This window comes from Pomacea canaliculata, linkage group LG4 (assembly GCF_003073045.1).
Source record: "Pomacea canaliculata isolate SZHN2017 linkage group LG4, ASM307304v1, whole genome shotgun sequence".
Taxonomy (NCBI): Eukaryota; Metazoa; Mollusca; class Gastropoda; order Architaenioglossa; family Ampullariidae; genus Pomacea; species Pomacea canaliculata.
Genome location: NC_037593.1, coordinates 16,810,568 through 16,831,496, shown reverse-complemented (window position 1 = coordinate 16,831,496; position 20,929 = coordinate 16,810,568). Strand labels below are relative to the sequence as shown.

At 36.8% G+C, this 20,929-nt stretch overlaps 3 protein-coding genes across 6 annotated transcripts; 2 read left to right on the top strand and 1 right to left on the bottom strand.

Annotated features, from left to right (window-relative positions):
• The first annotated feature begins 5,600 nt into the window (after positions 1–5,600).
• On the top strand, positions 5,601–6,449 carry LOC112561618. The gene is made up of 2 exons (XM_025234200.1): positions 5,601–5,889; positions 6,313–6,449. Exons 1-2 carry the CDS (start codon positions 5,697–5,699, stop codon positions 6,447–6,449), a joined length of 330 nt encoding a protein of 109 aa, XP_025089985.1. The 5' UTR covers positions 5,601–5,696.
• Positions 6,450–6,951: 502 nt separating this feature from the next.
• LOC112562700 (sphingomyelin phosphodiesterase-like) lies at positions 6,952–16,419 on the bottom strand. 2 transcript variants are annotated; one of them, XM_025236120.1, is made up of 14 exons: positions 16,287–16,419; positions 14,643–15,111; positions 14,055–14,219; positions 12,590–12,713; positions 12,183–12,289; positions 11,604–11,773; positions 10,821–10,931; positions 10,042–10,122; positions 9,757–9,844; positions 9,370–9,452; positions 8,920–9,112; positions 8,728–8,823; positions 7,913–8,007; positions 6,952–7,595 (listed from the first exon to the last, which is right to left on the bottom strand). In XM_025236120.1, the coding sequence occupies exons 2-14, from the start codon at positions 15,090–15,092 to the stop codon at positions 7,427–7,429; spliced, it is 1,932 nt and encodes a 643-aa protein (XP_025091905.1). In that variant the 5' UTR covers positions 15,093–15,111; positions 16,287–16,419; the 3' UTR covers positions 6,952–7,426. The 2 variants fall into 2 exon arrangements, with proteins under 2 accessions (XP_025091905.1, XP_025091906.1); XM_025236121.1 differs by lacking the exon at positions 16,287–16,419 and adding an exon at positions 15,805–16,011.
• Positions 16,413–20,599, top strand: LOC112562701 (U11/U12 small nuclear ribonucleoprotein 25 kDa protein-like). 3 transcript variants are annotated; one of them, XM_025236124.1, is made up of 6 exons: positions 16,413–16,489; positions 17,046–17,394; positions 18,094–18,217; positions 18,788–18,893; positions 19,646–19,720; positions 19,944–20,599. In XM_025236124.1, the coding sequence occupies exons 2-6, from the start codon at positions 17,056–17,058 to the stop codon at positions 19,999–20,001; spliced, it is 702 nt and encodes a 233-aa protein (XP_025091909.1). In that variant the 5' UTR covers positions 16,413–16,489; positions 17,046–17,055; the 3' UTR covers positions 20,002–20,599. The 3 variants fall into 3 exon arrangements, with proteins under 3 accessions (XP_025091909.1, XP_025091907.1, XP_025091908.1); XM_025236122.1 differs by having other exon boundaries at positions 16,426–16,493; XM_025236123.1 differs by having other exon boundaries at positions 16,432–16,481; positions 17,038–17,394.
• Positions 20,600–20,929: the final 330 nt, after the last annotated feature.

The window sequence follows — 20,929 nt, the reverse complement described above, 5'->3', positions numbered from 1 at the left end:
ACCCAGCAATCCCCTGCCTCTCACAATGTTTCTAGCCATGCAGTGATTTGTGTCCTGGTTTTTATTGTAAGGCATGCCCATTGGTTTTCCAGTGACATCAATGACTTCGGGGTTTTAAGAGAGGTGACATAGGTAGTAAGGACAGATCTAGAACATTCAGGGTATAGAATAAAGTGAGCGGGAAGGCAAGCCTCTGAGAGAGAGCTGTCAGGGTGGGAGCATTACCCATTAAGAGATTAAGATTCCGTTGAAAGCTTCACATTTTAGCCTACATCATTAACGCGTGAGAGTAAAGTAGCTGAAATCCAAGAAGTTGTTGCTGTTGATTGTGGTGAGAGACTTGGGTAGCAGTTATCTTCCTGTCATATTACCATTATGATAACTACCAAAGTGCAGAAATAGATTTGCAGCTAAAATAAAGAATTGAAATGTGCAAGGCAACAACACTTTAAAATCGATTTAAGTGTAATAGGATTAAAAAGTGACAAAATGAGCAATATAATGTGTTTAACTGTGTTGATCGCTTTTGCTGACTTTGCTCTGCTGCAACATCATTTTTAGAAAATTTGTCATTCTTGATGATATGTCAAGTGTTTAGAAATGTTTAAATTATTAATCTGGGTGAAAATTGTTGAAATCAGTGCAAAAAAAAAAACGAGACGAATATAATTGCTATAGCACCTTCACGGTTGAAGCGACTTCTTCTTGAAGAGAGCAAATGATGAAAGGGTGAACGATGATAATACACAGTACTTTAATGCACACATCACTCGTTGAAGGAAACTTGTGTTATAACCGAACTCGTTGTCTATTAAGGAGAAGAATACGTTAATACATTATATAAGTAGTATTTAAGCGACTTAACTTTAACGGAATTTATAAACGGATTGACAAAAAACTTTTTCCATCTCTTCAAGAAAGAGAGCATCGTATATTAATGCAGAAGTTTTTTATGGTATTACAACTATTGATGTAGTCACCACGAGCGAATATAATCTGGTTATGAAAATCTGTCCATTCGGGAGTTCGAGTTTAAAAAAATGATTTTAAAAAATTGTTGTACCGTATCACTGGTGTTACTTGTTTCTTCCGGAGGCTTAATTTTTGAAGGTTTGGTTAAAGGTCGCCCAATGTTTCGTTTACGGGAGCTCATGATGACACTGACACACAAATACTACGTATAATTTTCTTACACGTGCTTTGCAATGATTGAATATTACGATCCCGCTGTAGCAGGCGACAGAATCTAAGGGAGCCTAATCACAATCACCAGGGGAGCTAACGCTGAGAGTATTGTAACATCCCTTTAGTTGTTAGCACAAACGTCGAAATTTATTTTATTTTTAGTCAAAAGCTTCTTTTGCCTTGTCTTGTTTACGGCTCCAAAATGTAGCAGTCAGAGAAAAGCCTTTGCTTTGTAGGAATGCTTTGTTTTTTTTATTTTTTTTTTTTTTTCAGAAAAAATTTACTGAAGGGCATTGAAAACCACACAGCACAAGAAATGTCGACAAGAAAAGGAATGTAGGTGACAGTCTCGTATCGATTATAACAGTTCGATCAGTACGGGATCAGTGCACTCCGCATCATCGCCTTTATTTTATGCACCTTGTTGACACGACTATCGATCTGTCCGCAGTGTCGAGCACTACAAATACTGTGCAACTGTCCTTCCATTTTTAGAATCTTGAATTTATGGTTATTCCTTCTTATAGAGTGCGACAAGCCTACTATAATTCTTGCCAAAGCTTTCTCCCACAATAGGTTTCTGTTTATCCTTCTGTCTATATTTTTCTGGGTGTTTAAGTCATCTGGTGGTCTATTTATCATAATCTGTCCTCAGCATGTGTTACTCGATCAGCTTTAGAGCTTTTTTACCGGATTAAATTGGTCGCATGCCAATGAAATATAAACATTGGCAAGAAAACTGCAGTGATATAGTTACGAATGAAAATGGATCGATGCGGTTACTCTTTGTATGACCACGTGAACATAACAATATTATTGTGAAGATTCTCAAACCTACCCACCACACGCAACAGCAGGTAGGGTGCAAGATTAAGAAACCAGGCATCTAAAGCGTCAGTGATAGAGGCTATACGTCTTGATAGTTCCATAGGCAACCTAACTGAGCAGCCAGAATGTCCTTACATTTTCGAAGTCTCTTCTTCTCTGTAATCGCTGTGACAACTATTTGGTCGACAGGTCGGTAGGTCTATATGAGTATGTTATTATTAAACAACTTTTTTAAACAACGTTTTTTATATTAACTTTTTTTTGTGCCGTCAGACAGAATCGAAGTTGTTCGTGGTTCTAAAGTTGTGTAGATATATTACACTCTGAGATTACTTGTTTTGATCTAGTGTTGATGTTAAGCTCGATTCTCTCTGTGTGTGTGTGTAGGGTGCGGCAGTGTGTGTTACTTTGAGGATGGGAAGTATTGTTTACAGGCAGTTACATTCAAGTTGCGAAGTACATATGCGAGACATGAGCAGGTTCCTGGCACACAAGATCTGCTCAGCAACCAGTAAGGGTTGAGATAGCTAGAGCAGATCGACCAAGAAACGAACAAAATGAAGAAAAAAAAATCCTAGCATTTTGTTGATACAAATAAATCACCAGATACAGGAACAACAAATCATAGATTCATAAACACCTCCCTCTCCAAGAAGACCGTTAAAGTGGAGAAAGTTCAAACAAGCAGTATATAGTTATATATATAAAATATCTCAGTTGGAAGTACTACGTAATAAAGCTTATAATCCATCACCGTCCTCTCGGAATATTCTAATGCTCAACACAATGCGGTTGACAATGACTCTTCGAATCTTATTAATCAGACATGAATAGTCATGTGTGTACAGGTTGCTATGCACCACTGCGCTGGCTTGAAAATCGTCAGTGTGTCTCAAACCGGTAAATAAGTCCAATTCATGTCAATAACAGTTCCTGTTATTGTTTTTTCCTTGCTATACATTCTCCTCTTGTGTTCTGTTGATTGATAATACGTACAAGTGACCTCCGGGTTACGAACGGAACGTTCATGAGGCCATCTTGAAGTTGATTTTGTAAGTGGGAACATATACATGCGGTGACTTTAGCATCAACTAGTCATATATTTTACCTTTCTCTGTAGCAATTCCAAATACATTGTAAACAGAACAATACTAGAGTAACAATCTATAGTTCCTGCCTTTGTTAATACAGTTTGTCTGTAACTCGCATTTCTAAATTATTAGGCCTTGATTGTAGCAGCTTGATCGTTGGTAAGTACAGATGCATGTCACTCGGATGTTCGTTAACCGGGAACAGATCGATGAACCTTGGATTTCTTTTTTCTGTCGTCTGGTTTGTATATGTGTGCAGTTAAAAATGTTCTTGTCGGTATATATATATAACTAATGCGATGTACTTATCCTATCATATTATTGTATTCACAGTCTCATAATTCTCTGATACTTTATTGTCATTTCAGAATTGCGAACTTACTGTACTAAGAGAATCTGATCGATGCACAAGTGGAGATTCTTTCGGCATAAACGACGAATGTCACTTTTGCTGCTCCGATCTTGAGGACTGCCGCCGCCAGATGGAGTTCGTGCAAAAAGGTATTTACACGTGCAGCCTTTCTGCGCGAGCGTTCATTTCCATGTCTTAGCTAAGTGCTATTCAGCTGTGATTTTGTAGTTTTTATCAGAGAAATGATCAATAATCCGCAGCAGGTACAATCTCTCAGCCGTGCCAGTCTGAATTCAACCCAACGCATGTGCGCGCTCGAAAGCACACACACACACACACGTAAACAGCAGTAGGTTCCTATATATGCAAGGCAGACACTTAGGCGGTTCTCAACGTGGGGCGCGCCCACAAGGAGGCGCGACGCATGCTTACAAGGGGCGCGAAGCAGTGATCATTGTTTTAAGCTTCTTATACCCGGTATTTATTGAATATACGACTTACATATGCTGGCGCAAGGGGCGCGGGACTTACGCTTTGTTTCGTCAAGTGGGGCTTACAAGTAAAAGGTTATACCAATGCCTACAGTGTAATTATTATGTTCCTTCTGCCGCACCTGACAGTTACCTGATTTGTTCAAACATGCTAAAAGTAACATGTAACCACTCACCCTCCTCCCATAACAAGCCATAAATGTGTAATAATTGCTTAAGCTGTCCTTGACACTTTTGAGAAAAACACTTATAGTTTCAATTTTAATACATTTATCAATGTTTGTAGTAATAACTCACTTTGTTATCGTCTGTCGCAGTCCCCTACTGTCTCAACTTCCACCACTTACGCGTAATAACGTCACCGCTGACTGTCTGCACAGGGGTTAACTCGGCCGATAATGCTCATTGCCCCACTGTTCCGTTCACAAAGACATGGACTGTTCCGCAATCTGAACCTGGACCTAATGTCATGTTACTCTGCAACCGCAGTTATAATTAAATTGATCTGTTATTTAGCGGTGTTGACAAACGTTTCAGCTACCTAACATGTGCATTGTTCACAGGTCTTTAGCAACGTATGACTTATCGAGTTTCATACAGTTCACAACATTGACAAACATAGTGAACTATTTGTGTGTGCTAGTTGCAGTGAGTATACTTTATCTGTGAATAGTAATGACGAATGTAAGAGTGTAACACATAGTTTGATGTTATACAGGTATCCGCACAATTTATTGTATCGGTTGATACTTTACAGAAATGAGGTAATGTTGACTATGTTTATTAAATGTGTGTAGGTGCGTGCTTGTTAATGGTTAAAATGTTTTCGTTGTTTTGCATGCTAAACGCGGTGCGGTAGGAAATTTTGCATCTCTCATCTGTCTTGTCAGGTGTGTTCCGTGGAATGGACTGGAAACGAAGTGATATGAGGTGCGAGAAAGCTAGTGTTTGTAAGTCTTTCAGACAATCAGTTTGTTTTTTTCGCATCAGTTTGCACGCTTTGTGTTCTTTCGTATGAATTTTACCCTCCACAAAGTTTTCGAATTTATTTTCTGGCGCTTCAACATTAGCTCTTTCACGATCAAGCTTACTTATATTTTACCAGTTTCAACTTGTTTTTGGTTTTTTTTCCTTTCTTGGATCATTCTGAAACGTTACCATCATCGCTTTTACATGCATTAGTATGCGAGAATCAAGACCACATCGAACACAGCTATACACCTATTGTCACATCCTAACAAATCTGTTTTGACCTAGAAAAAGTTTAAATTTTGCTGCTAAATTTTTCTTTATTTATTACTATTTTGCGTTTGTGTTGATAGCTCTGCAGACTTCATGAGAGCCAGAGCTGGGGTATCCAACTGCCAGGCCTCCGGATCGCTGACAGCAAACTCTTACTGTGCCGATGCTGCCAACACTACGCACGGTCTGATGACGCTTCTACATCAACACCACCACCGCCGCAGACGCATCCACATGCGGTTGACCGACCACCACACAACGCCAGTGACGAGACCCAAGTTGATAAGCTGGACGTATGCTGAACTGTGGCCACATCCACTCCACCCTCTTACGGGTTTGAGATACTACGACATCTACTTTACCACACTCCTACGACCACTACAACCCGCTAGACTATACTACTTTTACATCTCATCACGACTGAGAGAACTACATACTCCTACTACTATAACCACTACTGAGACTACTATCACTACGACTGAAACTACCACTACTCCGACGACTACTATGACCACTCCAATAATAACTACCACAACTCCCACCCAGACTACCACTACTCTTGCAACTGCAACGACTCCCGCAACCAACCAGTGGCTGTGCACGGACAGCAGCTCTGTCGACTGCACTGTACCCGGCCTCTGCGATATAAACTTCGGCAACGTGTACTGCCCTCGAACCTGCAATAGCTGCGAAAGTGCAGGTAATCAAAGAGCTTAAGATGTGTCACAGGGTTGTTTGAACTTCTTGGGACCTAATGAATGAATGGTCGAAGTCAAAAACTAAGTTAAAAAAAAATTGCTGTCACTGACTTGAGGGAAAACCGTACGGTATGTAGCGGGCGACATCGTGTTGTTCTCGAGAGTCAACAGCAGTCAAAACGTGGTGCCGCCTGCTTGAAGTTTTCCGTCTTCCCGCTTGCTTGGCACACGTGTTTGCACTTATGTTAATGTATGTTTGACCCTTTGGTACACTTCAGCAGCCAGTCAGGGGACACACTGCTAAAGCTTAGCAGTCAACTAAGCCTGCAGGTATTTTAGAACATGCATCCTAATGTGAATGTACACCAGGCATCTGTGCTTATGATCAGATGAGCTGAATTTTTAAAAGCGGCATCTTTTTGCAGAAACGACCACACCGTCCCCCATTTGTGAGGACAACCTCATCGACATGGTGTTCAAATGCACAAATCTTCCAGACATCTGCATCCCAATGAACGCAACACTAGTGCTGTGCCCGCCACCTGTCGGTTATTGCAATTGATCAGCTTGTGCACGCTGCTACGAATATTTTAACTGTATATCAATCCTCTTGAGAAATACACTCGAAACCTTAAATTATTGCACGCTTTTAAAATATCCTCAAGTCTTTAAATCATTACACTATCTTTTCAGAACTGTATGTGGGTCTTAAAATCCATTACACTTACTCTAGAAAAGTGTCCACACATTTTGAAATTGTTACATGGTCTGAATATGTTGTTTTGCCAGCCTGAGTCTATTGGTGAAGTCTATCTGTTAGTATAATAATGGCGAAAAATGTCATCCTTGTAGTTAGTGGGATGTAATTTCTGTGCTGACATTTGTCTTAGTAATGAGCAAGCATGTATAGGTCCTGCATTCCATCACCCACAGCAAATATTTTTCTAATCTGGTTTTTTTTTTAAACAACTTCATCTACCTCACAGTTTATAATACAAACAATTCTGATCAATCATAACCGGTTATTCTTCTCAGTTGTACCATAAATAATACTGGTCCAAATATGCTTGTTATAAACGATTTCATGTGGTAAGAAATCAGTTTATGGTGTCCCTTCAAAGAATCATACAAATTACATATTGATAAATATGTAAAAACAATCTAAGCATATTAACAGCTATATGCTTCCAAAAATGACATTCTGATACAACACTACAATATCACAGTTAAATACAGAAATGGATGTTGACGCAAGCCATGGAGAAAATACATTTCTCAGGAGGGTAAAAAGGCCTTAACAAGCACTTTGCAACACCCATTTTCACATTTAACAACCATTCTCTAGTTCTGATGAGTCTGTTGGTTCATTAATGCAAATATATACTTGCTGCTCATAAAAAGTGTTTTGAAAAAGCCATAATGTAAACTGAGTAAAAGCTTTCTTAATTTAATGTTATGTTGAGAAAAAAATTGACTGAGTATTAACACACGATGCAGGTATGTGTGCCTGAAAACAATACAAAGCTCAAAGCATGATGCTCAGCACACTTTCTTCAGTGTAGTCAGGTATTGGAATTCTTGGAGGCTGCTTATGCCCAGGTCTGAACACAGTTCGGGACTGTGAGAGCGTCCACTTTTTAGGCCACACAGCAAAGATTTTCGACAAGTATCATCGCATCTGTCTTCTGCATGAGACTTGTAGTAATACCTGTAAAATCAGAATGATGAGAAAAATGATAAAATATATATGAATTTTTAACATATTGTACTTGAAATACTCAAAATGCACAGAGTACTTTGTATACTGCACACATGTGATTGTGTTACATGTCCGTAAGTTAAAACTATTCTAAAATTATTTCAAAGTTTCAGATGAAATAAATAAAAAAAAAAGGGGAAAAAATAAAATTGAAATTTTCAGAAATTCTGAGAAGGAAAGCTTTTAGAACGCGTTTAACTCCTCACTTAGTTTTAAACGACTCAAGATTTCACTGCTGATGGCAATTTACAGATAATAAGAATGACCTGTTAAAAGTTTGCAGAAGTGTGTCATTGTTCTTCATTTTTGTGATTAGGTTGTCCCAGTCTTCTGGAAACAATGATTTCATGCTATAGGCTGCCTGAAAAAAAAAACTAATATGAAAGCATGAAAGGAAGACTTCAAACTACATGAAAGAAACATCTTTCAAATCTTGGGGAACAATGTAGGTAACAAAATTCTGAAGTTCTGAAGGGAACTGAGTATCAACAGACGGGTCCTGCATGTAAGTTCAGCCAGGATGTGACCTTTGCATGTTTACACAATCACAGACTGAATTTAAGGCTGAACCTCCATTGTTCGGTAGGAAAGAATAATTTTATCCCAAGGGAAGGTACTTGGTGAAGCTGATGTAAGGAATTTGTGAAAGCATAACTCCACGTGTGCTCCTCAGCTTGATCCCTACCTGGAACATTCTCTCCAGTAAGTTAATGTTCAGTTATCTTGATAAGCAGGTCTAGAACAGTAACAGGTAATTGTAGTTATCAGCATCTGCTATAATTGTTTCTGAGATCTTGCATAATGATAGCCTTCACATAAACTTTTACAACTGAAACACTGACAAATCTTGAAGCCAAACATGACTGGCTGAACTATATGAGTTATGGTAAAGAAAGTTGTGGGTAAGGGAAAAGAAACAGATGTCCTTTAAATAGACTGAAGGAATGAGGAAAAATGTCCACTAAAATTGTCTTTATGTTAAACAATTGAAAAAAAAAGAGGCCCATGTAAATTACATATAAAATAAAAAAAAATCTTACAAATCTAAACATTCTTGTGGAGAAAAAATATCTTGTTTTACCTTAGCTGTATACTCAAGCTGCCATTCTGGGTTGGCTAAAGGCTGTGCATTTGCAGCTGTGAGGTTCAGTATGAAAGTCGCATGATCAAGTACTTCCTGAAAACAGATGTCAGTGTTTCTGTAATGTTCCTCATAAGTTTGTAGTTCAAATGCCATCCAATCACTGACATGCACCGCCTGCACCCTACTCACCCAAGAACTGCCTGTGTAGTTGCCATCAATAATAAAAATTCGGTAACCCATGTTCAGGTCAGAGAAGGGTGTAACACTGGGGCTGATGTATGCCACATTTGTAGGTCTCTTCAGTGTTGCTTGATCGTAGAAAATTTCAAAATGATCAAAGTGTGTGTGGCCAAAGAACTGGCCTGTAACTGTACTCTCATACCTAAAGAAAAAGGAAATGTTCACATTAATTAGCTGATGTTAAAGGCCACTTTCTCAATCTCAATCTGCAGTGACATTCCCCCAAAAAGATCAGGCTTACCAAACAGTCAAATGGTTAGTGCCATTCAAAATAAAACCTTTTTCTCCATCAAAACTGATTATACTTTAAGAGTATTTAACACAAAATTACTTCTTAAAAAAGAAAAAAAGCCCACAAATATAACAAACAAACAACAAAAAAATTACTAGTCTACAAACCTGTCAATGAGCATGTAATAATTGTAGCTCCAGGCTTCCAGGCAATCAGAAACACCTGGTGGTATATGACCAATGATATGTACCTATAACAAAATGTGTAAAATAACATCTTAATTTTATGTATAGAGTGCCTGGCAGACAGGCCTATAGTAAGTAGAACAAATCATTTCTGGACACCTCCAATTTGCGAAAGAAAAAAACCCCATCAAACTTCAAACTGCACTGCTTCAACAGATTACAGAAAATAATACCAAAAAAAAAAAAAAAATAAAAATAAATCCCATCAGAATTCTTTACAAAAAAAATGACAATAGAAGGTTATAATTACACTTTATATCCAAAAACATTCTCCATTACTAGTTAAGCTTTTGCTGGGAAACAATTTACCTTTTCTTTTTTATCTTCAGCAAATTGCAATGTCTGTGCCAGCCATTCAAGCTGCCCATTGGGGTCTGTAGTATTCAGCAACAACCACCTGTAAAATCCACCACTACTTGTAACAGACCACATGTTCTTCATATTCAGAAGCCATTTATCTTCATAAACATACTTTCATACTCATGATCTTTCATGTACAGGTGCAAATTACAACAAAAGTATACATGCACCTGACAAAATAACTACATTAAGTTTAGATATATTTTACAGAAGAATCAGCATACCAACACCTACCAGTTCTGGTTATTGCAGTCATTCATGTTGAGGGAAATTATTCGGAAACCAGGAAACGGACTAATAGTGTAGAAAGCTCCTCTGAAAAAGTTGAAACACACAGCTACATAAATTTTACCTTTGATCTGTTACTCTGTAAGAAAATGGCTTTATAAATTAGAATAAGCCTTTAACTTTCATGCACGCACCTTCATAAGCCAGCATAACTTTTTAACTTTCATAAGACATGATGACCCTTAAAGTCATAAAAGACTGAAAACTAAAACTTATTTGAGTAGTTCCTGCTTCTCTTCACATGCAACCCTACATATTTTTCTGGTGAAAGTTGCCACAATTACTATTTTCCCATGTTACAACAGTGAATCCCTCGGCTGAAAAGCTCAGTGAATCCCTAGAGAAGTCTTTCAAAGTTTAGATTAACAGTAAAGATATTCACTTTCTCATTAATCTCCAAATTTTAGGCTAACTGTTTTTTTTTTAATATAAAATGAAGGCCTTATTTCTTGCTGTTAATAAAATAATTTAAATATCAAACACAAATATACAAATACAGCTGACCTTCAAAAGATCATAAAGTGTTGAAGTAATGAGGTTTGAGACACAACAGATGTATTTTATTCATCAATGCTTTAAATCTGCTGAAGGAAGCGATTTTCAAAGAATAATAAGCAATAATGTCAATATCTAATATAGTATTATATATGGTATAAAAATACATATTACATTCACAATATAGACAAATAATAAATCCACAATACTACCATATCTTTGTAACATACTGTTTAATTGTGGAATAAGTCTCTTCAGGCAGCCAAGCTTTCCAGGACTCAACAAGAGAATCATAAAGCCAGGAAATGGACTGGTTTCCAGTTACAAAGTTTGGAGGGAAGCTGAAACAAATGCATGAGGCATGAGGCATAAGCTATCTACCCTTAATCCAATATCTGCAACCCTGAATAAATAGTTTCCTTGTAAGAACCTATGAGAAAAATACTTTGTACATAAAGAGATATACAGTCGGACCTCGATAAGTCGACCTTCCCTAAGTCAAAAACCTCCCTATATCGAATTGTTAGTTCCCTGCCAAATACTTGCGCCTATGACGCCATTTTCCCTAACTTGAAAACTCCGTAAGTCGATTTTTTTTTTCGGGTCCCTCTGAGTTCGACTTATCGAGGTCCGAGTGTAATTTATACTTATGCATTTAAATTGTGTTCCAGCAAAGTACCTAAAGAAATAATGTAACATCAAGTTTTCTTATACACCGGCCAGAGAAAGATATATGACCATGTGTCAGAAGCCCTCATGAGCTCAGCTAATCTGTTAAAAGAAATTTCTCTTTCAACTAATATTCTTAATATTACTGTAGTCTTGAAAAGGTCATGCTCCACAATATTTAAAATGTTTGACTCCAGCGAGCTTTGGATATAATACAATATAATGGAACTAACATTGAGGTAAGATTTTTAAGACTTAAATACAAGAAGTCTTTTGTACTAACTATAATATCTATTCAGAGATTTACACTAAAGATATATAGACTATAGAGCAGAAAATCAGACCTGTTGACTGGGGCACTCTCATGGTTACCAAGAGCAGGAAAAATCCTTTTATTTGGAAAGTACTTGACAAGGAGGTCTGTGAGGGACGTTAGGAGGGAGGTCTGACCAGCTCGAGTTTGGTTCCATACAGTGTGAGATGGCAGATCCCCAGTCCAAATAATGTAGTCAAACTGCAAAAAGAAACATACACATATATGTGTGAAATTAAATTCTTTTATATTTTATAGTAAGTTCATTAAACAAAACCTATACACATTAGTACATTGCACATACATCTCATAATAATGAGTAGGTAAATGATGCAGATTTGCATAAATACCTAGTTAAAGGTGCATTCCCAACAACACCTCATGAGAAGAACTTAAGATCAAATTACATCAGTCCTTAGACAACAGATCAATGATGCATATGGCTTAAAATTTCTTAGAGTCTGGAAAGAGACTTGGAAAAATAGTATTCAGTATAGAAAATTTTAGTTGCTAGTATTGCTACATACAACTTGAAACTGTCAGCAGAAAGGTAAATTTTAAGAGATTATGATGACTGCAATGACAAGTCTTTCAGTATATTTTTTGCTACCTGCTCTTGCTTAGACACCAGATGACTGAAAAGTCCTTCCAATGTCCATGGTGGGGTGTCACAACTGCGGTAGTCTCCATAATGACCAGCACCAGGTGTTCCTGGTGCTAATATGGAATAAGAAATAAGTCTTATCAAAGCAGTGTAGCCTTTCTTTAACCTGTTATGTGAACTACTGTTTCATTTCTGATTAGTGACCTTCCAGGCTACCTTCCAAACCAAATGCTTTGATACATGAGATGTACACTTACAGAAGCAAGCATGCAGTATCATGTATAAACACGCATTATACAAAGCATGGACGCATGCACACACAAACACACACAAAACCACACAGAGACAATAAACATGAAAATGTATGCCACACTGGAAAATTTTAGATTATCCTAAATTATGTCAAGCTTCACCTGGTAAGCCATCGTCAACATGGCAACAGAGTGGTTCATTGCAGACAGCATTTGAACCAGGTTGGTACACCTTGTCTAGATGAATGTCTGTCAGATGGAGGACTCGTACAGATGGGGAGCCAGGCTAAACACATCATAAGATACTTGATTTAGCAGCATATGCTATTTAATGTGACCACTGAATAGCTTTTTAAGATGCTAACTACGAAACAAACGAGATCTAAAATATTGTAAATGTACTACTATATTTTACACAGGAATTTGTAAAACTTTTATATGGCTTCCTATTGATAAGATAAGATAAGATAAGATAATACTTTATTAATCCCTAGAGGGCAATTCAGTTGCAGCTCGATTATATATATCAACCCACAGGCAGTCGTGTTGCAGTCAATCATACCAGCTTGATTAAAGTCATACATGATCGCATGCACATCACATTCATAATCCATTCAAAAGTCTGACGGCTGAAGCAACAAAAGACAGCCGCAGTCGGTTTGTCCTGCATGCAGGCATACTATATCGGCGACCTGATGGAGCTGGACAAGTTCACCCGACAGAGCATGCCTGTCATCACGAAGGATGGCAGACACTTTCAGAAGAGTCCTCCTGTTATACAGATCCTGAAGAGAACTCTGGTGGATCCAACGACTTTGGAGCAGGTGGATACCACCCGATGTAGGCTGCTCTTGTCCTTCACCATAAACTATTATAGAAACAGATGAACGAGAAGGACAGCACGCTCTCAATATGTGATCTGTAGAAAAAGCTGAAGAAATTGGGGGAGACAGAGAAAGACTTCAGCTTCCGTAGGAGAAGAGGCGTTGTTGAGCCTTCTTCACGACAGATTGAGTGTTGACATCCCAGCAAAGTCGCCTATCGAAGATGGTGCCCAGGTATTTAAAAGCAGAAACAATTTCCACCTCCTTGTCATGGATGACACAGACGGGACACGGTGGAGAATTCCGACGGAAATCAAAGACAATCTCCTTCGTCTTACTCACATTAAGTTCTAGAAAGTTGTCATCGCACCAAACAATGAATTCTTCCAAAGCATCACCGTGAGTGTGCACCGGCCCGCTAAGGAGAGACAGCAGTGCAGTGTCATCAGAGAATTTGACAAGATAGTGACCCTCATGACTACTGCGACAACTGTTGGTATACAGGATAACAGAAGCGGGGATAGAACACATCCCTGAGGTGAGCCGGTGCATGTGGTGGTTAAGTCGGAAAAAAGTGCCATTGACAAGAACTCGTTGCTGCCTGTCGACCAAAAAGTGAATTATCCATGACACTAGCTGATGATCAAGGGAAAACTCGTCGAGGAGTCTTCGAGCTAGGATATGTGGCTGGATAGTGTTAAAGGCCGAAGAGAATTCACAGTGATTCGTGCACCATTGTAGTGTGCAATGCAAAATTTATGGCAAGCTGTGGTTAGTTCATAAACTTCTGCTCTTACACCCACCTTTGGTAATGTGTGTGGCACAACAGGAGGCTTTGGTGTGTTAGGTAAAGAGATATTCCAGCTATTAAGAGGGTTGTATGGAATGCCACAGTCTTTTCCCACCAAAACTCCACACACTTCCTCTGGGCTAAGTGCCAAATCATCCAAAACAGTAAGCACTTCATCCTAAGGAATACAATGAAAAAAAACAGTGATTGATTTCAAAATAAATCTTACTGTTCTTAGAAATAATATAGTAACAGTTAGTTATAAAGCAATGAGTTCTACAGATATAAGCAGAACTGATGTCTGATGTTTATAAGTTATAATTATCAACAGGTACGAAGCAGTCAACACCTATTTCCAACTAAAAATACACTTTCCTTAAATGAATGAATCCATACCCCCCATTACCATTATTACTAACATCATCTCTGCTGTCACTGTTGCTGTGATGATGGTATTCAACAAATTATTCAATATATATTCAATAATCATAATACATAATCAACTATAAATGTGATAACAATTTACACAAACTAGCAAGCTTTATTTAAACAGTTCTATAACTAAGTGTTCTCTAGCAGTCCTATCAATATGAATATTTACCTGGAACACACTGACAATACCAATGCACACTCTCTCATCTTCTATTCGAAAAAAAATGCAGACTTTTGTTATAATCTTGGCAATCTCTTCTTTGGTTGATCCTTTTGCTGCCTGGGTCTGAACAAGGTACACTATCCCTTTGCAAAGAATACATGTCATTGCCTGGAGTTCCTTCATCACCTGCAGTTGAGGTTCCACTGAGGTTAAAAGCAATTTTTTCTGATTTAATATAGAATAAGCTGATTGGAAGGAATATGATTCTTTTTTTGTATACTGCTGCCTTGAGGAAAAGTCAGCAAGGTAGTTAGGTTTGGAATGTTGAGGAACATTGCCTGCCTCGATGTCCATCATACTCTTGAACTTTAGTGGAATGGATGAACTTGAATGTAGAACATGAAGGAGCCCAAACAGAATAAACATGATGTGGTTTAAAAGGCCCTGTAGCTTCATGATGAAAAGATATCTAAATCTGCAACATAAAAGTGATGAGCAAGTTAATTGGTTTTGCTACAGCATATCATGGGTTATCCATCTGTACAATGAAGACCATCTAAAACATGATATAACAAAGTAGTGTGTAGTTGGTTAGTAACAACCTCTACTTCTGTCTTAAAAGTTTGAGGAAGCTTATCCACCACACTCCTTCTTTAATAACATTGCCATAATGGAATTTGCATATTTGGATTTTTTCACTGTCTGTAGGTTGTAGATTACCAAGGCCATATTTCAGATCAAGTTTCTAAAATCTGGTTTAAAAATATCGATCTTTCCTGTGTTCGTTACTTTTACTTCTAAGATGCCATCACTCAAATTAAATTTAATAAAACAAATTGTAGCATAGAACAAACTAAATAAGGATCTCACTCATAGGTATGACCATAATAAACCCAGTCTTGACTATGTTAATTAAGTTACAAGCTGAGTTTAAACAGAATTAACACTGATCCTCATAATATAGTAGTTCAAACCATTGATATAAAAAGATAGAACCCATATTAACATGTAAACATCCATTCATAATTATCTTTAACTTCGTGCAGGTCTTACTCGAAAAAATAAAAAAAAATGTATCTCACATGCGAACAAAGTGGGCTATTTTACCCATTATCTCTAAAACAGTACTATTTTGTAAACTTTTTTTTTGTGAAGAAAATATACTGACTTCTCAGCTTTAAATGATAATCTTCCTGGTCACTGCTGAATAAATCTGATCATCTATTTTTCTTTACTTTACGACGACGACACTAATGCCACGCACTGTGTATCTTGTCAGGCCACCTGATCTGCTGATAACCTGCTAAACTTCTAGCATTAATTAAACCAGATACATGTATCTTTGATCGACCTCGACTAAAAAGCTGCAAAGCCTATTGGCCTCGACTTACTCCCTTATCATACTGAAATAATGTGTTAAGATTTTCCGAGCTGTTTTGCTCATGGAAAATATTTTTCCACAGATTACGTATTTTATATCACACTCATTTTACCACTTCATTATTGTTTTATTATTTCATGCTTCTAACTCATCCAAAAATGTAAGTCACAGAGTGTATGCAGATGTACAACTACTACAGCTCAAAATTGTAAAGACGAAAACAAAAAGCCAAGAGATGCATTGCAAAACACCACAAAATAAATACATACAGTATAATGTGCTCATGCCCGCAGAATGTGTTATGTCTTATATTCCATTTTGATTATGAATATATCACTAATCTCCGTGCACAAAACCCTTCAACACCACTTTAAAGGGGGACAAATCTGTTACAAACTCTTCTGCCTAGTGAAACGGCTTTTGTCTCTTGTGTATGAAACTTTCCGCGGAGGATGAAGTTGAGAGTTTTGGGGCAGGTACATCTTGTACTACAAGCAGTCCTAAACACTTTTGTTTTCGTTTTAGTGATTAAGCAGGTTCTGTCAATTTCTCTGGAGAATGCTGCTGGTGTGTGTGGTCATTATAGTTCGTACTTCTGTCCGAGACAGAGTGTAAACAATGCACAGCGCTGGTTTGTAAGGTGTATAGTTCAATCACGCTTGAATAATGCACATTTTAGACAGAATTTCTCACATTTCTTTAGATAGCCGTTTTTTTTAGGAGACTTTATGAACTGAACAATGTGATCATCATCCATTTGTTTTGGTCGACATTACTCTTACAGGTAGTACACGTTTTTGTAGCGCCAACGAGGGAAAAGGTGCTGAAGAGCTTTTGGTTTTAGAAGTTATGTTTTGTGTTTATTTTGTTGTAATATATGAAAAGTGGATGTAACGTTTCATTGTTAAATTAGCAGGATCTTTTGCATCAGTTTCCACGTCTTTCAAATTAAAAATTCACCATCATCTTTGTTCCTTTATTTCTCATGTATGCAGAGATTTTTTTATAACAAAATATCACCTTTTCAGTACATTATAAATGTCGGAACCAACCTTAAACACGGACGATCAAGCATGCAAGTCTTCGGATAATGTTGAGAAGAACCAAGAAGACTATGAAAAAGAAACAGACTTCATATGTGATGGAAAAGATATGAAGGAAGGAAGTGAAAGTGTGCCTTCCTACAGAGAGGTTAAAAAGGAAGAGGAAGAAAATCAACAGATTCTTTCACATGGAGAGAATGCAGAAGTGAAAGAAGCAAATAAACAGATTCTTTCACACAGAGAGATCACAGAAGTGAAGGAAGAAAATGTACAAGTTCTTTCACACAGAGAGATTATGCACGTTGTGCAAGATACTGTTGCTGGCCTTATATCGGTAAATAACAAAAATTAAGATGAATAATATGTGACAATGCCAAATGTCAAACGGTCTAGAAAGCTGTTGCTGCCATTTAGCTCTAGCTGTAAACTGTATGTTTTTAAAAATATTCTGCTCAGTAGACTTGAAAATGTTTGCGAAATGTATCAGTAACTGCACATACAAATGATGTGTATACTTGTAGCATTTCTCCATTATTCTGAAGGTCAACAATTTTAATATCAGTCTTCTAGAAAAATGAATTTAGAATGACTTTATAACCAGTAATAATGCCACTAAGCTACAATTAATGTACTGAGCTAATTATGTATCACTATAAAGATGTTGTTTTAAACATTTTAGTCAGTATTTTTGTTCTTTTGGCATTAATTATCTAGCAAATAATCAGAGCTAAATTTGTAGAAGTCATATAAACAAATTGACCACCAAAAATGTTTTACTTCTTATATAATATTAGATGAACTTATATGGTTTATTTTCAATGGTTAATGGTTATAGCCATTATTGAAAAAGTTTTTACAGTCATATATGTTTATAATACAAAAATGCATAAATGCTTGTGAAATGTTGATTGTTATCATTAAATTACCTACCATATCATAAAATATCAAAGAATTGATTTTAATTGTAATTGTACACTTCCTCTACCTTACTTTATTAATAAATATGTCTCTTTACTAATAATTTATTTTTCAGAATGACCCACTTCTAAAAGACCTTCATCCTTATGTAACCCTTGAGGAAGTGAACTCAATGATAGCCTTGGAGTATGGTCAAGCAATGGTGGTGAACGTACGACGTGCTGATGGAGATGTCATGTGTTAGTATTTTAATAAGGATTATTGTGAATTTTTCAAATCTTAAAGAAGAGTTACATTTCTCCATTTTTTTTAAATGTCAGTAGTAAGCTGAAAAACTGAAATTCCACCATCTGGCATGAAAAAAATGGTTCAACCCAGGGAAGGAATATGAGAATACTTGTTGGCACAGAAAAAAGCAATTACTGAAGCATGACCACTACAGTAACCAGCACCACATGTGCACCTCACCTTCCTCCCTGACTGGAACCAAGCGATTTTTTTTCCTTGTAGGAGTTTGCCCTTAAAAGATAGCAATGGTTGCAAAGCTCAAGAGAGACAAGCCCTTACCTTTGTATACAATCTTTGTGTTATGATCTTTCATCATTGCCTCCTTCTCTGCCTGTTTTTCCAATCTCATGTTTTTTTTGCATTATGGAAATATATATATACTTTTTGAGAATTCTTGAGAGATTTCCCCATGAGCTTTCAATATTAATTTGCTACCTTCATCATGTAAAAGTACAGTATTAATTTTTAAGCAGAATTGATAAAGATATTTCTTTGAAAGGATTATTTCTGTCTGATTGCAGCAGTGGTTGTTAAGCCGGACGCTACTGTGCTGGATCTCAAACATGGAATCAAACGGTACATCATGTTAAAACTGACTCGCAGTGGAGGGTCCATAGGCATTAGCTGGTAAGAGGATTAAAGCATATTTGCTACTACACTACAGGAGATGCACTTATCTCTTTCAGTTATTGCTGCTTATGCAATGATGATGCATTAAAGTATACAGGTATTTTTATATGAATAATAAAATATAGTCACATGAAATCATGAATAAAGTAATATGCCATATTAATTAATGGTGCAAATGAAATAAATTAGCAAAAAATGTAAGCTGTAATAAAGTTTAAATAAGTTGCAATCAGTGTTTTTTAATATCAAATATGGTTTTTATGGTTGAGTCTTAACAAGAAAATACATGAAAATCAACAGCAGAAAACAATATCCAAAGAGTGATGATGCGTTGGCTGACTGGCTAAAAGGGTGACTGCTCTCCTTGTCTTTTTGTCTTTGCTTGTGGACCTACAACATTCTTTGTGCTTTAGTAATGCCCACATCTTGATTGAATTGCTGTGCCTGCACTCTGTTGCTTCTTGGCAAGCTAATATCAAGGAATCTAGGAAATCAGAAAGGTTTCACTTTTGAGCTGGATGATGCTACCTATTAGAGGTATGCTGACAGGGTATGCAATCAGGTTTTTGTATTTGTGTCTTTGTCACAGTCATTTCTTTCTCTTTTTTTTCTCAACAAACCTGACACTCATGTTGGCAGGAGATGGGGTATGAGATAAGGTATTGGAAATATTTTGGTATACCACCATCTTAGTCAATGCAATGTTTTTGATGATCATATAAACAACAGCTCTTAACATCAATTTACAGGAGGTATATATGGAAGCGGTACTGGCTATACTATGCAGGGGAAAAGTTAATGGATGACAACAAGCCATTAAAAGAGTGAGTCAGATTTTGTTGCTTTGTTTTTAAGCTATTCATTTGAACAAGCAATTTAAAGTTTACAGGTTGGTAGAACTTGCAGTATTTTGATGCATTGACATGGGTTTTTGTCACTTTTTATACATACCAGTGGTTACTTTTTTCTTGTTTAAAATGGTCTTTGCTTTCATAGGATGTTTTATTACCAAAAGGCTAACATACTACAAATGTTCCTGTGTTACAGGTATGGAATACGAAACAAAGATGAAGTGACCTTCATGAAGCGTTTGAGAGAAAGATAGTTGGTGCCTATATTAATGGGTAGCAATAAATACAATGAACAGTAACATGGCTGGATGAGCACTTAGATAAGAAAAATAGTGATGTAACTTTTTAAGGCTCTGATATTATTGCATTTTTGAAAGTATAAAAAATACATTAGGGCTGTGACGTGCCTGCATTACATAACTTGCATTTACCTTCTTTGTGTCTGAAAGTTCATTTGTGAGGAGACTGGAAGGTTAAAAAAATGTTGGTTAATACTGATATAGAATTTGTTGAAATTTCCTGTTTTTGATTATGAGTTTGCTATATAGGGTCAGTCTAAAAAACAGAAACATTTTATTGTTTCAAAACTATCACCTGTCATTGACAAATGAAAAATCCTCAAAGTTTCAGTGCCTCCGCATGCATACTTGGGCTCCTATATAGTTTTATATGTGTTTGTTAGTGATCATGTGTGTGTGCTTGCATAAGGATGTATATATGTATGATTCATGCATGATGTATGCATAAGAACAGAATCACAACTTGGTACATATACAAACTACTGTTTGTGTGCCTGTTTACGGCAGTCTCTATAAATTTCAGATTGTTTTGCAAATAAAAAATGTTTATAAATATTATTTTGTGTCACATTAAACCAATATAACAAGATTTTTCTTACATTATTAGAAATTGTATTTACGAAAATGCATTTATTTAAATAGGGCTTGTGGTCATTTTTCGGAATTTCTTATTTGACTTTTATTATTAGTGGCCGATAGCTGTCTGCTGATGTTTACTCACTAAATTTGCCTGTAACTCCTGCGTTAATTACCCGCTGGTCAAAGTTACCTCCCTTTCACAATTCCTAGAAATAGTTGCAGAACAGCTCACGACCGCAAGTTTAGAGCAGAGCTTTTCTAATAGGATATTAGTAGGTGTTATTACATTAATCTTATGTCCTAG